We start from the raw sequence: 21,378 nt of genomic DNA, 5'->3' as shown, positions 1-21,378 counted from the left end.
ATGATGCTTGCTGTAAACTACAGCCTGCATCATTTAAGGGTATCTGTTAAGACAATAATAAGATCTTTTGATGTCAAGCTGTTTCCTTTTTAATAATAAAATGTGTTTTGAAATCTGTAATATTGTCTCTCATCGACGGTAAAAGAACCAGCCTTTATATATTTAAAGCACATAATCACAGAGGAGAAATCAGATGCTGAAGACATAATCTTTAAAATAATGACATATTAAAAATGCAGCAAATATATGACAGACGTTTACAACAGCAACAGCTTTTTTTTCCACGGAGCGAAGCATCATCCACCCGCAGTTGTTTAAGGCAGACACGAACTAAATAAAAATAAACGTATTTCCTTGAAAATGTGTCTTTTAGTAACGAATTTCATTTTGTATAATGTGTAGCTTAATTTTGATGTATATTTTGTTGGTCAGATATCTACAGCATAAACAAGAGGAATGAATAACATCTGAGGTGAAGCGCTTTAACACAAGCCCGCTATATGCTTTGGCGCCAAAACAATCCATTAAACTATTTTCACGGTTTCATTTTAATTTATTAATTAAGCGCGGTCTGAGCAGCATGAACTGGACAGTCTTTTCGCAGCACTGATAGATTTCTTGGGTTACCTCGAAAGAATAAACTTGGATGGAGCTCAGAAGCTGGCTGTGTAAATGAAGAGGCTCCCCGCATGTTTTCGTTGTGATGCGCGATTTGTAAATTGAGAGTCTGCTTAGACCTATTCGTGCTACTCTGTCAGATAAATTTGGTTAAAACACGGGCGGATATATCGGAGATATGCGCATAACAAGGTTTTATGCGACCCGCAATATGGGATTTCAAGTGACAGCATAAGTAAGGTAAACTGCACACACTTGATGTAATGCGTGGATGCGTCTCACAGCGCAAACAGAACTAAACCTTTACATGTTCATGCTTAATCAGTCATCGATAAGGTCTATCAATTAAAGCATTATCGACAATCAATAGATCAAGTAATCATTAGCATCCCTAAATAAAATACATTAAAGTATATTTCACACTAAATTCACCATATTTACCATTAAAAGGAGAGTTCACCCAAAACTGAAAATTCTGTGACTATTAACTCACATTGTTCCAAATCGTTTTTTTATTTTTTTCTGATGATGAACAATAATATCCAATGACTTGTAGGTAGGGTTGTAACGGTATGAATTTTTTACGGTATGATAATCGTCTAAAACAATACCACGGTTTGACGGTTTCGCGGTATACGGTATGTTACAAAATAATAGAACAGTGAAGCAAATTTGACTTTTTCCAAATAATATATTTTCAGTTACTATAAACAACACCACTTACAATGAACAAATAAAAAAATAAGAAAATAATAAATAATGTGTCAAAGTCCAAATAAAGTCCAAATAAATATGGTGCAAATCCTCAGTAAAAAATAGATATAAATATTTACTATACTATAAATAGTTACATAACGAAACTAGATTCAATATGGAACATCCTTAGGTTTTATGTGCCAGCATGGATATGGTTGTCTGTGGATATGGATTTGGATGTGGTTGTCTGCAATGCAGACAAACAGCTGCATCTTCATTTGCGTCTTTTGGAAACAGCAAGAGCAGCAGTTCGTCTTTGCTGTGTCACTGTTTTGTCATGTTTCTGTGCTGCTGTGCATGCAAAAGTACTTAGTATGAGAATTATTTCATGCAAAACTTTTTTTTGCGTTTTATTTAGCCGCGCATAAATGTATGCCTATCTCTCATTCCGTGTTGTTCAAAAAGCTCATTGTTGGTCCACAAACAAAAGCGAAACCTATGCTTATTGGTTATGATATAGCGAGTTTGAACCAATCTGGGCATGGAGGAGGGACAATGCATCAATGTATCATGTCTGGTTTGTCCGGAGACACAGTGACGAGCGTTTCTTTGTCAAATCAGCGTTGTCAAATGTTGATGACGTAACCGCACTGATTCCGGAGCCTCTGAAAGTCTGCGAATGTTATGTGATACAGCACTGGAAAGCTGAGATTCTCTTCTTTATGCCAATCTTTGAATTGTATGAATCGGATCAGCGGATCAAAAGTTATTAAACATTTAAGAGCAATACTTAATTTTAGCCGCGGGCGGCTGTCTCGGTCTTTAAGGGTTAAAACTGTTGATATGCAATTGTTCATGGTATGATAATCGTGCACGTTCAAATCGTGGTAGACCGTCATACCGGTATATTGTTACAACCCTACTTGTAGGTAATGTCTTTGGTTGTTGAAAACTTGAACAAGTAAATGTTGAATTAAAATTGTTCTTTTGTTTATTATTTTATTATTTATATTGTCAGACAGCTAAAACATTTCACTAAATGTGTTAAATCAGCTGCACAAAGCCATTGGCATGCTGAAAATCTTATATAATTGATAGATATAAAGATTTAACATTTATCGTGATAAATATCGATATCGACTGATATGAAAAAAATTATCGTGACAATTTTTTTTGCCATATCGCCCAGCTCTAATTCTAATTATCATAATAATGTAATGTAAGGTAATATCCAATATGATTCATATTGGTATGGTTTGAGGCCACACATGCGCATTCTGCTCAAAACAGACCACTCCAAGGCTGCACTTGAGCTCCACTAGCACAAATGTGCGCATGCGCAAATAAACGATTCACTCCATGAGTCAAACAAAAGATTAGTTCAAAATGAATGCATCTGACTCCGCCTTGCGAGTACGTATGTCACACTGCGCCTGCAGCTGTCACATCGGTTTATCAGAAACCTTTTATCCATCATTTCTTCCGCAATTAACAGCAAGAACGAACGTAGAAGCCTTGTCAAATTGACAAGCAGCACCTGAGTGTGTTCAAAAGAATAAAAAACGCCAAAACAGGAGGAATTTATAGCACATTTCGAAAGTGACACCACCTCACATTCACTGATTATACGTTCAGTATTTATTACACGACGGTCTCTTCTTTATATTTACATTCACACACATTTAGTTCTGCATTCTGCTCTGTTATAATGACTGTTTGCATTTACATGCTTAACCAGCATTTCATCACAGCACTCTCAAACTATTACACTATTTCTCAAATCCATAGTTTTTTCGTTTTCATCTCCGTATTAAATATTTAGTCAAACACAAGTTTAGTAAAAGAAAAAGTTTTTTTACATGGAGTTAAAGACTTATCTTTAGATATCTTCGACATGTGCACTGTTTAATAATTGTGCACAATAAATACATGTGTAACTAAAAAACATATACAGCTGATTTAATTATTTTCTATCCTGAAATACTGTTTGTTGTGGTACTATTTAAGTGTGCTCCTTTTTCGCTCTGACAATGTAGTTATGTTTTCTATGGTTCTGTTTACTTTGTTATTTGCAGTGTTAAGCAGGAGGAAAAACCTGAACTGTATTTATTTATTAAAGATTTTGTACCGCTGTTATTTTTGTGCAGCTGTTTACTTGTAAACAGGGAGGAAAACCCCTGTGTTTGAATTATATTTTGCTCAAAAAATGTGTAATAAATTTTTAACAAGGCTTTAACTCACACGTAACCGTTTATGGGAAAATGCCAGATATATTTCGTATACCGTCATTCCACCTAAAAATACCGGGATATGATATTTTGCCCATATGGCCCAGCCCTACAGCAGTCTTCAGCATAATTTGTTTTGTGCTTAGCAGAACTCATAACAGCTTAGAACCACTTGCGCAAGTAAATGATGAGGACATGTTCATTTTATTGTGAATATCCTTTTAACGCAGTGAAAAAAGTCTGTCTTGAAATTGGTTGACCCCTAGAAGACTAGCATTTGAATTAAAAAGCTACTGAACTCATGTTGCTCCAGAACGGAGCGTGACGTAATCATAGATCTGTGTGTTGTGTAGCAGCAGTTAAAATATATCAGTAAACATCATCAGTAATGCTCTTGCAAACACACAGACTTCCTCATAATCAAACGCATTTGCTGTACTAATCCGCAATCAACCATTTCATTAATTACTGGATGAATAAAAACACAACTGTGCTGCTTCATCTGCACATAAACACACTCGCACTAAAACAGAACAATGCGATTTTAGAAAATGGCGTCGAATTCACATCTAATTCAACCAATGGCGCGGGATGTGGGCGGGGCTTCAAGTGTAGCTGACCAATGCCCGACGAGAATTCAGAAAACCTGTCTGCAACAGTCATTGTTATGAACATGTTTTGTTTGCGCAAAGAAATGAAACACAACAAAGTAAAGCTACATACTAAAATATGCACTGCCACACAGACAACACTAGATGTAATAATTCCATGCATCTTCCCACACCATAACATCGATACTGTTAGCGAACGCGACGAGTTTACACACGCTGGTGAGCGGCTGTTGAACGGTCAACATGGCGATCACTGCTGTTTCTGAACGTTACAAACACACCAGCACACAAGCTCTTCATGAAACGCGGACTGGAAGATGTTTAAAGCTAAACTAAGAGACAAACAGTGGTCATGGCAGAGGACTCGCACACACAGAGCACTCAACTTGCAGTTAGTTTAGTCGCTAACTAGCACTAGTCACCCTGCAGCCCAGGCTCGTGGAGTCTGTCAGGCGTGTTTTCAGCACACTAAAACCCCGCATTGAGCCGTCAGTCACTCACCTCACTCTGTCTCCGTCATTTTCTGTCCGGTGTTTGTCGGTAAACTCGTGATTCCCAACCGAAATCAGTCTCCTGAACCAACTGCTCCGGCGCGCTCTGTGACCACGTGACGTCACTCTCTGTAACCGCTCCCGCTCATGCTGTTTCCCGCTGGACCAATAGCGCGGCGTTCCTAAACTCAGCGGTGTCTCACCGCGCTCATCAGATACAACAAACAGCTGTTCCTGCAGTTTATTAGCGCATCTGATGGTAATGTGGAGAATCACGGCGCCTTTTATATTTCAAAGCGCTTATTAATTTGTAAATAGTTCTTTTTTATTCACGTTTTGAGGAGCCGTGCTTACTTTTAACGTTATAAGAGTTTATTATGAAGTTTTTAATTTTTTTTCGTCCTCTTATCACAATTTATCTAACAAAACTCACATTTAATTGATTTTAACTTTATAAGTCCACTTTATTCTTTTAAGTCCCTATCTAGTGCTTTTGTTTATATCCTCGCGGCGTCCTCCTCCCGGAAATGACATCACAGTATTGGAGGGAAAACGACAGCGGTGAGTTGTGAATTTGGTCATTTCTGTAATCTTTTGTGCAGTTTTTTGGTTTGTGTGTGTAAAATAGTAAGTTAACTTGGTCAGCTAACCCAATCCTGTTTGATAATAGTGTTTTAAAAGACATTTAAACTGGTCTTCAAGTTATAATCCTTAGGGAAGGTTCCTGTCCGCCTCAGATAAATTACTTCCCATTGTGTAAATATTCTGTATATACAGTTTTATGAAGGAAACGTCAAATAACAATAAATTATCAAAATAAAACAAAGTAATTATAAGATATATTACAATTTCTGCTGTTCTTGAAGTTACTATTACAGTTAAATCATAATTATTAATATTATTGCTTTCAAATGATTAATCACAATTCATTTTTGTGTAAATATCTGTATAAATACACACACACACACACACACACTCACACACTGCACATATAATGATCCGGTTTCCCCCACAGTCCAAATACATGTGCTACAGGGTAATTGGGTAATCTAAAATTGACCATATAGTGTGTGTGTGTGTGTGTGTGTGTGTGTGTGTGTGTGTGTGTGTGTGTGTGTGTGTATGGGTGTTTCCTAGTGACAGGTTGCACCTAGAAGGGCTTCCACTGCGTAAAACATGTGCTGGAATAGTTGGCAGTTCATTCCGCTGTGGCGACTCCAGATTAATAAAGGGAAATTAATAAAGCCAAAAATAAAATTAATAAATAATCAAAAGAAATTTAATGTCTACTATATATAAATATTTATATGTAAATGCAATCTTTTTAATATAATATAGGCAAGCTTATGTGTATATTACACAAAATATACACATTAGGCACATACATATTTTGTAAATCATAAAATGAATATTAATCATTTGAAAGCATTAATTAATATGAAATGTTTCTATAATGGGCTTCACGGTGGCTCAGTGGTGTCACACTGTAGCCTCACAGCAAGAAGGTCTGTGGTTTGAGTCTCAGCTGGGTCAGTTGGTGTTTCTGTGTGGAGTTTGCATGTTCTCCCTGTGTTGGTGTGGGTTTCCTCCGGGTGCTTCGGTTTCCCCCACAGTCCAAACACATGCGCTATAGGGGAACTAAACTGGCCATCGTGTTGAGTGTGTGTGTGTGTGCAATTTAATGATTAATTACTAAGTTAATCAGCCAAACTGAACTAAAACATGTAAACTGAGACAGAAATAACTGACTTAAAGACAATTAGGCTAGTGCTCTAATAATACTGGCCATCATGTGTTGTGTTCAGTGTAGTAATATATAGTTAAAGACTAAAGTACTGGCCCTGCTGTGAAATTAATTAGTTTTTAAATAGTTGTATTATTTATATTATAGGAATTTTATGTATAATTTAACTCCCTATTTTACTAGTTTAAAGCATTTATTTCAGTGTGATTCGAATGAGTGAATTAAAGATTTTGATGTGTGATAGCTGTGTTTTACATAGTGGTGTGACGGATCACAGATCTCTCATTTTGTTGTTTTAGTCATGGATTGGACCGTTTTTCAAATCAGCCAGAAAGGGGAGGAGACAAAAGTCATCTACTTTCCATTACAGAAACAGCACTGCAAGACACTTTTGGTATTAACAAACAGAATTGAGAAGCTGTAATTTTATTACAAATAGAGTGAAGAAATGATCAGCTGAATAAAAATCAACTAAAATATTCAGTGCTGTGAGAAACTCACTGTTACTCCTACTGTTGCTAATACAGCTAAATGTAGAAATCTAACATCATCATTTGTGCAACCCATATTTATTCTACTCTCATCCGCAATGAATGATTCAGTTACTCACTCATAAATCTTCATGTGTCATTGCTGGATGATCAGTGGCGCCCTCAGAAAATGTTCTAAAAGGTGGCCAAGTAAGGCCACACCAAATCTTGCGGTGGCACACAAAACAATAATGAATTGTGTACATATTGTCTATGATGAGTAATGCTGTTATATTTTTGTTTCTGATAAATGAAATAATGTAGTTTCAATAAATTCCATTGAATACTCTTGAAATATTAAATATTGAAATATTTAGTTTAAAAACACCTTTCAGGCAAGTTACTTTTCACATTCTGTTATTGTACAACATACAGTATATGCCATGTCTAAAATTAATGAAGATGAATGAATTAACTAATTAAACAAAACAGCAAAATAATGGAGTTGCTAAATAAATTAGATTCTGAATTCTTGCGGCCCACATGCAGGATCCCTGAGGCCCGCTAGTGGTCACCCACCGGTTGAGAATCCATGTTCTAAACTATAGACCAGGGCTATTCAATTAATTTGTCATTGGGGCTGGTTCATGAAAAGCATCCCAAATGAAGGGCCGGAGACAAATGAATCTATATGAGTGATGATACAACAGCATATAAGAGCCCATATGCTGTATATTTTTGCTCCATAAGACCCCCTTAATGGCTTTTTCTACATTAAAATGTTAATATATTGTATACTGAAACTACATAATATCAGTGCATTGTACAATAGACTTTTTTTGTTTTTACAAACATTTAAATGTTGTATTTCAGAGCACAACAGAGGCGTTTCAGTAAGGAGGTTCAAACAACTCTGAGTTTAAACTTGAACTCTGAGTTGATTTACCGAGAGATTAAAAACTCAGAGTTTTCGGTTTCAGAACAGCTGATCTGAGTTGGGTCAATCAACTTTGAGTAGACCAACTCAGAGTTAAGCGCGCACACCGTGACTATAAAAAGGCATTATCAATGGAGCGCAGATATTACGAGTGACTATGGCAACATCTTAAAAAAAGAGATCAGCATTTCTTTCTCCAGCTGAACTTGATCTGCTCATGCAAAGTTATAGCAAATATGAGTGTATATATTTAAAAAGAAGCAGCCATCAGTGAAACAGAGACAGCGTGGGAAAACAGCTGCCCAAGTTAATGCAGAATTTTTAATTTTAAGTATAATAAAAGTATAATAAAATAAGTAATGTAAGTATAATAAAATAAGTAATGTAATGTGTGACGTTTATACTTTTTTCTAAACTTTTATACACGTTTATCAGTTTTAATAGATTTAGCAGTGCACTTGTGTGTCTGCCTTATATTGATCAAGTGATAGAGGTTGATATAACATTAAGAAGGTAAGCAGTAATAAAATAATTTAGACAGATTAATAATCCCATTATTCTAGTAACAGTACATGTCGAAAGTTAATTATTTATGAAAAAAAAGGACAAGCCTCGTACGTGACTTTGTTCTGTGTGTGACAAAAATGTAGGCAATAGCTGTGTTTCCATCAAAATATAGGCTATTACATTAATTTGTGCAAAACTCGAATAACGCCTAAAAATAAAGCAGCGTTTTTATCCAAAGAGTCGAAGAGAACACAAACGTCACTTCCTGATTAACTTGCGCCAAATATCAACAGTAAAAACAGAATTACTGCGGTAGAAGAAGCTGCATCAATGATTTTTTATTTAATTAATGTACTTTCGCCTCAGAAGACAATTGACACACAATGAACACGTGGGGGCGTTTGAAGCCAGACGCGGAGATCTTGACACACTCCAGACGCTCGGAGGTAATTAATAATATACACTAATACTGAAACAGTTAAGGCATTTTAGAATGACCAAAACAACATTTAAGATGTGCTGCAGTGTGCTCAGTCTTCTGGTTTGTCCTTTTACACACATTTTCATCATCATCATCATCTCTAACAAACCATTTTTTAATGTACATACTGTAATTTGTTAAGTGTTTCCTTCGTAGTTCTTGCGCATCTTTTCTTATCAAATAAAAGTTTAACCTACTCAGTTATGCACATGTTTTATTATGCGTATTGTCAAAAGTTATGTGAATCATGACGTTTCCATCAATCTTTTTTATGCACATCTCCAAAATGAGCTCTAAAATAGGTGTGTGGAAATGTAAGACTAATGCGAGAAATACAGCTTCATCTTTAAAAAAGGGGAGGAGACTGACAAAAACTCAGAGTTTAGAGAATAAAACCTGCTCCGGACCAGGTTAGGTTCACAGAGTAAGTTACCACAGTAACTGACTCTGAGTTAAAGTTAACTCTCTTTTAGAAACAGGCTTGACTTACCCTGATTTCTCCAGTTTAACAAACCTGCCATTTTAAAACGGAAAACCCAGAGTTTCTCTCATTTCAGGGTTAAACTACTCTGAGTTTTAACTTAACCTGCTTTCTGAAACAGGCCCCAGAAGCAGTGCATTGCTGAAGTAGGCTTCTTCTACATTCAGACACATTCATGTTATGTTTTGAACTGCATAACAATGAGGGATGCAACAATTATAGATTTTGGTTGTACATTTATATAGTCTGAAGAATAATCATGGTTTCACGGTTATCACCTCTAATGTAAATTCAAGCTTTATATTAGGTAAATAGCTATTTAGATTAACTGTTGTTATCATCTGCATTCATGCATACGTAATCATTTTAATAATAATTCGTCAAACATATCTTTTGTGTACATTGCACTGAAAGCAACTCTCACCGTGGGATGTTTTCTACTGCGTGCGCCCAGAAAGACGCAAGCGCATTGCTCCGCTGGCGCCCGCATATTGTCATATATTCTTACATTAGAAATAACAAACTTGCAAGCGGATAAGACGTGATATGGGAAATCCCGCTGCTGTAGTTAATCCTGTGTGCGTGCGCATTAGCCTCGGTGTACTTCAAACTTAAAACTAGCGCACAGGCAACTTGGCATTTTGCAGCGGTTTTGTTTTGTTCCATGCAACAGAAATGCGGCTTAGAGAAGACTTTATGATTAATAAAGTGTGACAAAATAAAGCGCAGTTAATAGTGAAATCGGCTAATCGTTGCATCCCTATTTACAATATCAGTGCATTCTACAAATAGCCTTTTCTACGGACATGTTTTCGGCTGCCGCACCACTTGCTCATGATGACTCTGTGCAGCCTTTAACTGCAGCTCGTGCTGTTACTAAACAGATGCACGTAACTTCAAAACTATAGTGGCCGTTTGTGGACTGAACTAAATTTATTTTTGATGTCTTGGTCACACTGTTTGGAGGGCCGGAACAAAGTGCCTCGGGGGCCGGATTCGGCCCGCCAATTGAATAGCCCTGCTCTAGACTGTTCTCCCAATACTGCCGTGTTGTTTGACTGCTTGTAACTTCACAACTAACTCAAAAGACTAAAGACTCAATCTCTTTATTGATTGTTGCGTTGTTCAAACACAGATTTGAATGCAGAGATTGGCAGGATTAATAAACATGCAAATCAGCATCATTTGTAAGTGATGTTGCGTGGGTGTTGAGATCCTGATCTTTTAATGATTAATCGTGCAGTTTACACTGAGTTCAATAATGCATCCCCAATAACCCAGCACAATGTCTTCTGTCATCATGTTTCACAGGAAAGCCTTAATGCTTTCATACATGTGATCTGAATGAGTGAAAGGCGATCTCTCTGCCATCGTTAAGACATTTAGAATTAATCTAGAGTCACAATACAGATTAATACAGAGTCATAACAAAACACATTATGAACAAAACCAAACTGCACAGAATTATTTCTTGGCCTTGTTGTATCTCCTGCCTCGTTTATTCTGGTTCATGTAAAGCAGTGAGTTGCCTCTGCGCGTGAAATGTGCTGCGTAAACAGATCTGCCTTGCCTATATATTATTGCTGATCACATTCGCTGGATTAGTTCAAGCTGTCATGCATGCAAACACATGACGCAGGTGAGTGTTTTTAATTAAATTTAATGAAAGCCGCTCTGCTCGTTTGCTGCCGAAGCTCATATTTACTGTCAGTCAAGACTTCAGCGATGCAGACGTGCCGATCTCCGTGGAGAAATCAAGATCTGGAGCTCTCAGAGGGGACAATTATTGCACTCCTCCACCATCATCATCATCCTCACACACACACACCAAATACATTTACATGCACACACACACCATCATCATCCTCCATCACAAATACATTTATTGTTTGTTTGTTTTCTGAATAAACAAGTATTCCAGTCCTGTAACACATTGTATCAGTGAAGCATTTACTACTGTGTAATGTTGCCTTTCTCTTCACCAGTGGTGGAAAGAGTACTGAAAAAGCATACTTAAGTAAAAGTAGCATTACTTGCCTAAAAATGTAGAGTGAGTAGAGTAAAACCGTTGTAAATATTTCTCAGAGTGTGAGTAAACAGTAGCCCTTTTAAAAGTACTCAAGAGTAGTGAGTATTACGCTGTGGAAAGTTGATGCGTTTACATGTCATTTGTGGATGTGTGTAAACGTAACATTCTGTAGTGCATTTAGTTATTGCCCAGCAGGCACACAATGTCATAAGACATTAATATTAGGTTAGATTTAGGTTGTGATGTCAGGTGACCAAAATTCAATGTCTAGCCAGCGTCTAAGGACAACATTATTTTGATGTCCAATAATGACGTTGATATTTGGTTGATTTTAGGTTGTTAGAAAGTGACCAAAATCCAATGTCGAGCCAACATCTTAAACCAACATCCTATTGACGTCAAATACTGACATTTATTCATCAGTTCACGAGTTCACACTTGCATTCGTTTAAGTATAAAGCATATTTGGCGTGCTGTCCGGGGGGAGGGCTCTGAGCTCGAGGAGACACCCCAACTCGAGTTATTCCCCTTGTCAGGAAACAAAGAGAAGTTGGGATTCGAGCGAAGTATCTAGCCCGGCCCCAGAACGCTCCCCCCGGGAATGCAATGCAAGAGGTGAGGTGACGGGGTGGTGGAGGGATGCTAAAGTCGTGAGATGCTGCAGGTAAGACAGCTTTGGTATATATAGGGGTTGCTCAAGAACTGATTTGATGATGGAATAATTGTCAATGATGTATTCGATATTGAAACTTCTGCGCATGCTCCTCCCGAAATTTGTCTACAAAACATCACTTATGGCAACCAAAATTCTAAATCTGATAGACGTCATAGCGGTTCCGTCGACACAACATCAAGCTGTAACATCATTTGACGTTGATATTTGGTTTGTTTTAGGTTGGACATTGACATCGGGCTGACGTTAAGTTCTGATGTAAACCCGATTTTCATTTCCAAACAAAATGCAGCGTCTCCACAACATTTAATCTGGCAGCATGTTGACGTCTTGTGTCTGCTGGGTGTTTAAAGGGTCATGAAACACCAGAACACATGTGTTGAGCTGTTGACAGTGGTATATGTGTCCCACACTGCTAAAAACACTATTAGGACACCTATATTTCACTAAAAAGTGTAAATTGGTTGTTTTTGCGTTATTTCAAGCAAATTCGTACTTCCGGTTTGAAACAAATTTTTGAAGCTGCGTCACGGTCATGACATAATAGCGTGTATTCCAGCGTGCAGACTGGACGTCTGTGCCAGAGTGTGTCTTATTACGTCTTACAGTGTGATGCATTAATGCATGAGTAAAGCTTGGTTCAAACCAATCAGCGCGCTCTATTGTGCAACTTCATTAATATTCATTACTGTCACAGTGTTTAGACGACAGAGACGCCACGTTGTGTTGGCAAAACAAGCGTGAAGTGTTGCTTTTATAGTTTGCTGCCATTAAGTTTCGTTTTCATTTTCTCTCTGTGAGAGCTCATCTGGAGTCACGTGTGGATTAACAGTGTACGCGACGCTCTACAACAATAACTTGCGTGTCTAAGGAGGAACATTGTTTACCTAAGAGCTGTTCGCATCTGCAAACGCTGAAATCCGGATTCGCTTGTAACGTTAGTCTCCTCTTCATAAAGACGCGGCTCTAGCTGCTGGTGATTGTCCTGTCTCTACAGATTTGGTAAGTGAGCGACCAGTGCTCTTTGTTTATTCAGTTTGTTCGTATCGAATTAAGTTAACTATTGCACTGAGTGCATACACAGCACCGCATTTTGTGACCATCTAAGTTTCCGGGAAATGCAGAGTTTTTTTTCTGTCATTCGCCGTGCGGTATCAAACATTGCATGAAAAATACACGCTTAGAGCAGATCCTCAAATCAAATATCGCGTTTGTCGCGAGGGGCATGAATGAATTCCCTGAATGAAAGAGCCAAACTGCAGTTAAAGTCCACCATTTAATAATTTGGCAAATAATTCGACTACAGATGTCCCTGTAGGTTAAACACCATCACTTTCTCATGTGTGTGTATTTTGACTGAAACTCGCGCGTGCCCAAATAGACACTCCCACACCATCCCACTTTAGTTCCTCCAACACTCCCCCCTAAACAGAGCTGGATACGCCCACTTTTCTGACTTTTTCCAAAGTAGAGGTGTGAAAACACCCTGCTGAAACGAGGGGGTTTCATGGCCCTTTAAGGCCATTTCGGTCATCGTACAGTAAATACTGATCATCAAACTGATCATCTTCTCATCAGTGACATGCATCTAAACCAGGGGTGCTCTTACTCAGTCCTGAAGGGCCAGTGTCCTGCAAAGTTTAGTTCCAATCCCAATTAGACACACCTGGGCTAGCTAATCGTAATCAAGCTTATACTAGGCTTTCTAGAAACATCTGTACAGGTGTGTTGAGGCAAGTTGGAGCTCAAATCTGCTGGACATCGGCCCTCCAGGACTGTGTTTGGGCATCCCTGATCTAAACAGTCTCTGGGTCAATGCGTCTAAAGATTTTGAACATCTTCTTAGACACTTTTAATGCTTCCAAACAGTTTGCTGCAATGTAAAGTGCACATGTCTTGAAGAAGTTCGTTATGATGTGATTTACCTTCTGTGTGTGATTTGATTGGACAGGAATCACAGGACTGATTTCTCTAATCCATATAGACTAGAGAAAATACAGTAGTGACTGCAGGTTGAAGGACAGCAGTGGAGTAAAAGTACAGATTCTGCAGTAAACATGTGCTCAAGGGTAGATAAAAGTGCACATTTTTTAAATTTCTGAGCAAAACTACTCAATTACAGTCATTTGAGTATTTGCAAATAGTTACTTTACACCACAGCTCTTCACAACACTTAAAGGCGTTTAGGGACTGTAGACAGCGAGTGATGAAGTGTTTCAGGAGTTATTCAGTCCCATTCTACCTGCAAACAAGTCTTAAGGTGAGCAACAGTACAGGCTCTTCATTGTGGCATTTTGCACTTTAAATTGCACCGCACATTCTCTATTGGAGACAGGTCGGGACTGCAGGCAGGCCAGTCCAGCATCTGTCTCCTCTTCCTCCGCAGCATGACTCTGTAATGTGAGTTGAATGTGGTTCTGCATTGTCTTGTTGAACTCTGCATGGGCGTCCCTGGAGCAGAAGGCAGCATATTGAGCTCCAGAATCTCCCTGTGCTGTTCAGCATTAATGGAGCATCAGAGCAGGATCAGGCTACCTTTGCCAAGACACAAGGCACTGACACAACCCTAGAGCCTGGCTTCTGGACGTGTTGCTGGTGACAGTCTGGATGATCCTCTTCTTCTTTGGTCTGGAGCAGACGGCGTCCATTTCTCCCAGAAACACCTGAAACACTGCTTCATCACAGCACAGTACACATCTCCACTGTGTGATGGTCCATCCCAGATGCCTCTGAGCCCAGAAAAGTGGACGGTGCTTTAGGACACCGTTAACATAGGGCTTCCTTTTGGCACAGTGCAGTTTTAACTGGCGTTTGTGGATGTGACTCTGTATTGTGGTGCTTGACAAAGGTTTCCCGCAGTAGTGCTGAGCCCATGTGCTGATCTGGCTTATAGATGAATGAGGACTCTTGATGCAGCGCCCCCTGAGGGGTCGGAGGTCACGGTTGTTCAGCTTAGGCTTGCGCTCGTGTCCTTTACGCACTGAAACTCCTCCAGATTCCTTCAATCTTTAATGATGTTCTGCACTGTTGAAGGTGAAATATCCACATGTCTTCCTCTCTTGCTCTGAGGAGCATTGTGTTTGAACATCTCAGTCATTTTCTCTCGTATTTGTTGGTGATCCTCGGCCCATCTCTGCTCCTGACAAAACATCCAATATTTTGTGTTCATATAGTCTGCAGTGAAACTCAAGTCAGAGTACATCTGGAAATCACTGCTTTCTTTTATCTGTGCTTTCCATACTGACCCAACTTTAGGCAGGGCTAGAAATTGCGTCCATTTTGGTCGCATATGCACCCTTAAAATATATTTGGGAGCATTTCTGCGAGTGCTTAAAATTGTTGTGTGCGACCCGTTTTTACTGCAAAATGTTCACCACATTCTGCGACATTCACGCAGATTGCATCTCTAAGCTCTTTGTCTGCACTTGAAAGGCGAAACGCAGCGCTCAGGAATGGTTTAAAACAGTTGCCATGTCAACCTGCTGCAGTAAACAAATCCAAGACCGTAATGCTTGTCCCGCCTTCACGCTCTTCTTATTGGCCCATTGCTCTAGCACTGAATCATCAGCTGTCAATCACTCAGTCAATGCCTTCTGGCTTGGGATGACAGAGAGAGCTGCTACTGCGAAAAACTGTAAAGCGCTGACGATGAGAATGAAGATACCACTGACAGATTTAGTTTTAGAAACCATCTAGTCACAAATAATGACACAACGTACTGGTGATCATGTGCTGAATGTTAATCCACCATCTACACTTTTCCAGGAGTAGAAGACTTCCATTGGCTTCAAGTCCGCTGTGAAAAGTCTGTGGGATGGAGTTTTCAGGTAACTGTTTGCCACATCTAGCACGAGAGCTTCTGTTTATTCCTTCATATAAATCGCCAGATGCTGTCCGCCGTGCAAGTGGCAGCTATATGTAAAATTAAACACCATCTACACCATCACAAACGGCCTTACACTGAGTAAACTAACATCGCTACTCATGAAAAGTATTGCTATTAACATGACGTATGCATATAATAAGGTACAGTATATGTCAAAAGCATCAGTGCAATATCAGACAGCACCCGTGAGAACAGCACAGTTATACCCTTAACAGATTCATTCATGTCCAGCAGTGTGTGCAGGGCCGGTGAGCGCTCCGTGTATGCTTTGGTCACTCAGTTATGTTATAAAAATCTTTTTTCTTGTGATAACGGGATTTCGTTGAGACATATTTTCCTCACGCTTGCATATATATATATATATTTTTTTTTTTTTTTTTGCTTGTTAGTTTGATTACTGTTGGTTTCAAATGCAATAAATATGTTTGTATAAAACTTGTAGTAACGGTGCTCATAATTGGTGGGTGCGACTAAATTTTGCCTGATGCGCCTACATTTTTAAAGTTAGAAGCACCGGTGCTACCAAGCAAAAAGGTTAATTTCGAGCCCTGTTTAGAGATTAGTATAAACATAGAAACAGCTGAATCTCCTCTCCTTATGCTTTGTTTTCTCCGTCATCTGTGTTGTGGGAAACACACTCCGCCTCCTCCTTCTCATCCACACACACACACACACACACACAGACACGACACACAGGTGATGGTGATGGAGCAGATACAGGTGAATCTCCTCTCTCTGCGCCTCTTCATCTCCATCATTGGTGTTGTGGGAAACACACTGCTCCTGGTCTCCATCCTGCACACACACACACACCTGAAGTCGTTCGAGCTGTTCCTGCTGGCTCTGTGCTCCGCCAACCTGCAGCAGCTGGTGATGGTGGATGTGTATGATGTTCTGCTGCTGTGTTCTCCGTCCTGCATCGGTGTGTGTTCCTGCCGCGCGCTGCGCTTCCTGACGGTGTTCGGGGAGGTCTGCAGCGTGCTCTTCACCGCACTCATCAGCATCTACCGTCACCAGAAGCTCCACGACGTGTTCTCGCATGTGAACGTGCCCGTGCTGCTGGACAGCCTGCGCTGGGCGGTGTGTATGTGTGTGCTGTGTGTGTGTGTGGCGCTCGCCTTCGGTCTGCCCACGCTCCTGGTTAACACACACTGGAGTGTCTCCAACTCTTCGCTCGAGCGCTGCCCGGTGGACTTCTTCCAGTGCCCGTCCTCCTCCCCGTGTCTCACACACATCTACAAGTACGTGTTCCTGCTGGTGTGTGTGGTGCTGCCGCTGCTGGTCGTCACGGTGACGAGTGTGCTGATGGTGCGGGTCCTGCTGGCGCAGCAGCGCGCCGTGCGGGTTCGAGAGGCGGAGGAGCCCCACCCTCATCACCACCACTCCTCTCTCCTGCGCAGCACGCTGGCCATCCTGGCGGCCATGTTGCTCTTCCTGCTGGACTGGAGTGTGTATCTGCTCCTGCATTTGGCCTTTGACCCCTACAGCTTCCCTCTGTGGGCGGAGGTGGAGTTCTTCATCACCACCATTTACACCGCACTCAGCCCGTACGTCTACGGCATCGGCAACGACCTCTTCAGCATAAAGCGCTTATACTGCTGAGGATTATTAGAGGAGCACACACACACACACACACACACACACACACACACACACACACACACACACACGCACACACACGCACACAGAAGATGATGATGGAGCAGAGACACCTGAATCTTCTCTCCTCACGCTTTGTTTTCTCCTCATCATCCACTCACAAACACACACAGACACACACTCCTCCTCCTCATCACACACACTGATGATGATGATGATGATGATGATGGAGCAGACACATCTGGATCTTCGCCCTCTTCAGTGTAAAGCTCTTGTAGTGCGGAGGATTATTACAGGGGTGTGTTTACATTACATTTGTCTTGAAATCTAAATGTTCTGTGTTTGTTTTGCTAGCTCACATTGTCATACTTAAAGTCATCATGAAACAGAAGTTAAGATGGTGTTTGTCCTCTGTTGTGGGATGCATTCACTCTAAACAGTCCTGACATGAGAAATAATGTTTGTCTTTGGGAACCGAGCGACTGGATTGTTGGAAAATTACTAACAAAATGAAGGAAGATTGACGAGTAGATGAAGGCAGAGCAGAAACGAGGTACCCGCTGATTGCTCCATCCTAAAGTACAGAGAGCCCTAAACTAACGTATTGCTAGCTCCACCCTAAATAACTGATAGCCCCACCCTAACTGACTGATAGCCCTGCCTTAAATGACTGATAGCTCCACCCTAAACGACTGATAGCTCCACCCTAAACGACTGATAGCTCAACGCTCAAGGATTAATAGCTCCGCCCTAAAGAACTGATAGCTCCACCCTAAAGGGTTAATAGCTCTGCCCCTAAAGGACTGATAGCCCCGCCCTAAAAGATTAATAGCTCCATTCCAGAAGGACTGATAGCTCCAACCTAAATGACTGATAGCTCCGCCCTAAAGGACTGATAGCTCCACCCTAAAGGACTGATAGCTCCACCCTAAAGGACTGATAGCTCCACCCTAAAGGATTATTAGCTCTGCCCCTAGAGGACTGATAGCTCCACCCTAAAAGATTAATAGCTCCGCCCCAAAAGGACTGATAGTTCCACCCTAAATGACTGATAGCTCCGCCCTAAAGGACTGATAGCTCCACCCTAAAGGATTAATAGCTCTGCCCTAAAGGACTGATAGCTCCACCCTAAAGGATTATTAGCTCTGCCCCTAGAGGACTGATAGCTCCACCCTAAAAGATTAATAGCTCCGCCCCAAAAGGACTGATAGTTCCACCCTAAATGACTGATAGCTCCGCCCTAAAGGACTGATAGCTCCACCCTAAATGACTGATAGCTCCACCCTAAATGAATAATAGCGCCGCTCTAAAGGACTGATAGCCCTGTCCTAACGGACTGATAGCTCCGCCCCAAATTAGTGATAGCCCCACCCTAAATGCCTGATAGCCGCGCCCTAAATGACTGATAGCCACACCCTTAATGACTGATAGCCACGCCCCAAATTAGTGATAGCCCCACCCTAAATGCCGGATAGTCACGCCCTAAATGACAGATAGCTCCACCCTAAATGAATAATAGCGCCGCTCTAAAGGACTGATAGCCCTGTCCTAACGGACGGATAGCTCCGCCCCAAATTAGTGATAGCCTCACCCTAAATGCCTGATAGCCGCGCCCTAAATGACTGATAGCCACACCCTTAATGACTGATAGCCACGCCCCAAATTAGTGATAGCCCCACCCTAAATGCCTGATAGTCACGCCCTAAATGACAGATAGCTACGCCCTTAATGACTGATTGCTCCACCCTAAACGACTGATAGCTTCAACCTAAATGACTGAAAGCCATGCACTAAAGGACTGATAGCTCCACCCTAAATGATTACTAGCGCTGCCCTAAAGGATTGATAGCCCTGCTCTAAAGAACTGATAGCTCCACCCTAAAGGACTGATAGCTCCAAACTTAAAAATATGATAGCCCCGCCCTAAATGACTGATAGCCCCGCCCTAAAGCACTGATAGCTCCACCCTAAATGATTTATAGCGCCGCCCTAAAGGACTGATAGCTCCACCCTAAAGGACTGATACCCACGCCCCAAATTAGTGATAGCCCCACCCTACATGCCTGATAGCTTAATAGCTCCACCCTAAATGACGGACAGCCTCGGGCTGAAGGACTAATAGCCCTGCCCCTTTTATGTCATGAACTGTCATGCTGCGTTCACATCAGATGCAGCATGTGTGAATAAATTGTGATACTGAAGTGTAAATAGACACTTTGAGTTAACTCTCTTCATTCACAGATCAAGTTTGTTTCATTCGTGTGTGAAATTCACTTCAAAATAGATGTGGACTCATGTCATGGGCAGGGCTTCTGTCTGCTCGGTGACTCTAGCTTCATTGCTAAATGGCTAACATGGATGTTATTGAGAGAATAGCTGTGTTTATGTGCTTTAGGAAGGCTGATAAACAGTGTAGATTCATTCGGCGCCGTGTCTGAGTTCACTAGATCCATTCAGAGGTGCAGCAGCTCTGTGAGCTCATGCTGAGTTCAGTCGCTGGCGCTTGACTCTTCCTCCGTGTCTAGGGTGAGCGCACCATCAGGATGCGGCTCTCTAAAACACTTGATTCTCTCTTTAATAATTATTTTCGGGGTTTATCAGCTTTATTGTGATAGGACAGTGGTGATTACAGACAGGACAGCGTGGAGAGGAGAGACAGGGGAAGGATCAGCCGTGGACACCTCAGTGCTGTCAACGTACAAACCACTTGACCATTGGCTCAGATGAAATACTTGATTCTGATTGGTCGATCACAACATTCCAAGGTATGTAGTTGTCTGATAACAGCTGATTAAACTAAACACAGACCCATCTGAGCACCACTAATCATCTTGACCAGTAGCCTGTTTCTGTATAAACATGCAGAAGCTGTTCATGAGCAGATATCTTTACAGTGTAGAGTTTGCCGAATTCTGACTTAATAAATGCAGGGAAATACTCTTGTACATCGCCTTATTATCTGCTGGGAGAAGCCTGTGTCATTTCCTGTCAGAAAGACTTGCTGTTTGAGTAAAAGTGACGTGTATATATGAACACTGAATATGATTCTAGAGTTAGTGAAGGAATAAAGCTCAGAGCAGTGTTTGTGTCTAATAGATGAGTTTTGTGGCCAGTAGCTGTGTGATAATCAGCATAATGTCCGTCTGTGTGATGTGTTATGCAGAATAAACCCTTCACAGCAGCTGCTGATGATCACTGTGCTGCTGTACATGGCTGTACTTCACTCGGATTCTGAGGATAACTGATATAATAAACAGTTATTATTAATAATGGAGGATTTTCATCATTTTTGGTGTACATCTTGATTCATTCAGGCATACAATTTAGATGCTAGGGTTGACACCATGGCTCAGGGATGTCGCACTGTGGCTTCACAGCAAGAAGGTCGCTGGTTTGAGCCTCGGCTGGGTCAGTTGGTGTTTCTGTGTGGAGTTTGCATGTTCTCCCCGTGTTGGTGTGGGTTTCCTCCGAGTGCTCTGGTTTCCCCCACAGTCCAAACACATGCGCTATAGGGGAACTGATCAACTACACTGACTTGTGTATGAGTGTGTGTGTGTGTAAATGAGTGTGTATGGGTGTTTCCCAGAGATGGGTGGCAGCTGGAAGGGCATCCGCTGTGTAACACATATGCTGGAATAGTTGTTGGTTCATTCCACTGTGGCGACCCATGATTAATAGGGACTAAGCTGAAAAGAAAATGAATGAATGAGTATAGCAGTCGGGCTGAATGGCAGGGGTGTGTTATTTCAGGGGTTCTCAAAGTGGGGGTCGGGACCCCTCGAGGGGTCGCGGGACAATAAAGGAGGATCGCCTGGTGATTTAAAAAAATCGATTTATTATTAATACTGAAGAGAAAAATATAGTCGTTTATAATTACTATATAGTTACTATAGTAGCTTATAGTTACTAGTTCTATTGGATTGCAAC

General features: G+C 40.9%; 3 protein-coding genes across 14 annotated transcripts in view; 2 read left to right on the top strand and 1 right to left on the bottom strand.

Moving 5' to 3' along the window:
- Positions 1-4,765, bottom strand: part of mgab (MAX dimerization protein MGA b) — a 60,742-nt gene extending 55,977 nt beyond the window's left edge. For all 8 annotated transcript variants that reach the window (XR_015518868.1, XR_015518869.1, XM_087298627.1 and 5 more), the window contains exon 1: positions 4,655-4,765. The gene's annotated coding sequence lies outside the window, so the exon portion shown is untranslated. The remainder of the gene's footprint in view (positions 1-4,654) is intronic.
- A 403-nt stretch (positions 4,766-5,168) lies between these two features.
- The window catches only part of LOC100331694 (bromo adjacent homology domain-containing 1 protein), a 34,764-nt gene continuing 18,554 nt past the window's right edge, over positions 5,169-21,378 (top strand). For all 5 annotated transcript variants that reach the window (XR_015518924.1, XR_015518928.1, XM_087298751.1 and 2 more), the window contains exon 1: positions 5,169-5,205. The gene's annotated coding sequence lies outside the window, so the exon portion shown is untranslated. The remainder of the gene's footprint in view (positions 5,206-21,378) is intronic.
- Positions 16,239-19,650, top strand: ora6 (olfactory receptor class A related 6). Its single transcript, XM_087298943.1, has one exon. It carries the CDS (start codon positions 16,450-16,452, stop codon positions 17,452-17,454), a length of 1,005 nt encoding a protein of 334 aa, XP_087155069.1. The 5' UTR covers positions 16,239-16,449; the 3' UTR covers positions 17,455-19,650.

Source organism: Danio rerio, chromosome 20 (assembly GCF_052040795.2).
Source record: "Danio rerio strain M-AB ecotype USA chromosome 20, GRCz13ab, whole genome shotgun sequence".
NCBI lineage: Eukaryota > Metazoa > Chordata > Actinopteri > Cypriniformes > Danionidae > Danio > Danio rerio.
This window is presented reverse-complemented; position numbering and strand designations above follow the sequence as displayed.

Excerpts from the sequence above, each read along its gene's own strand:
- ora6 (XM_087298943.1), top strand. The coding sequence starts at position 16,450 with ATGCTTTGTTTTCTCCGTCATCTGTGTTGTGGGAAACACACTCCGCCT.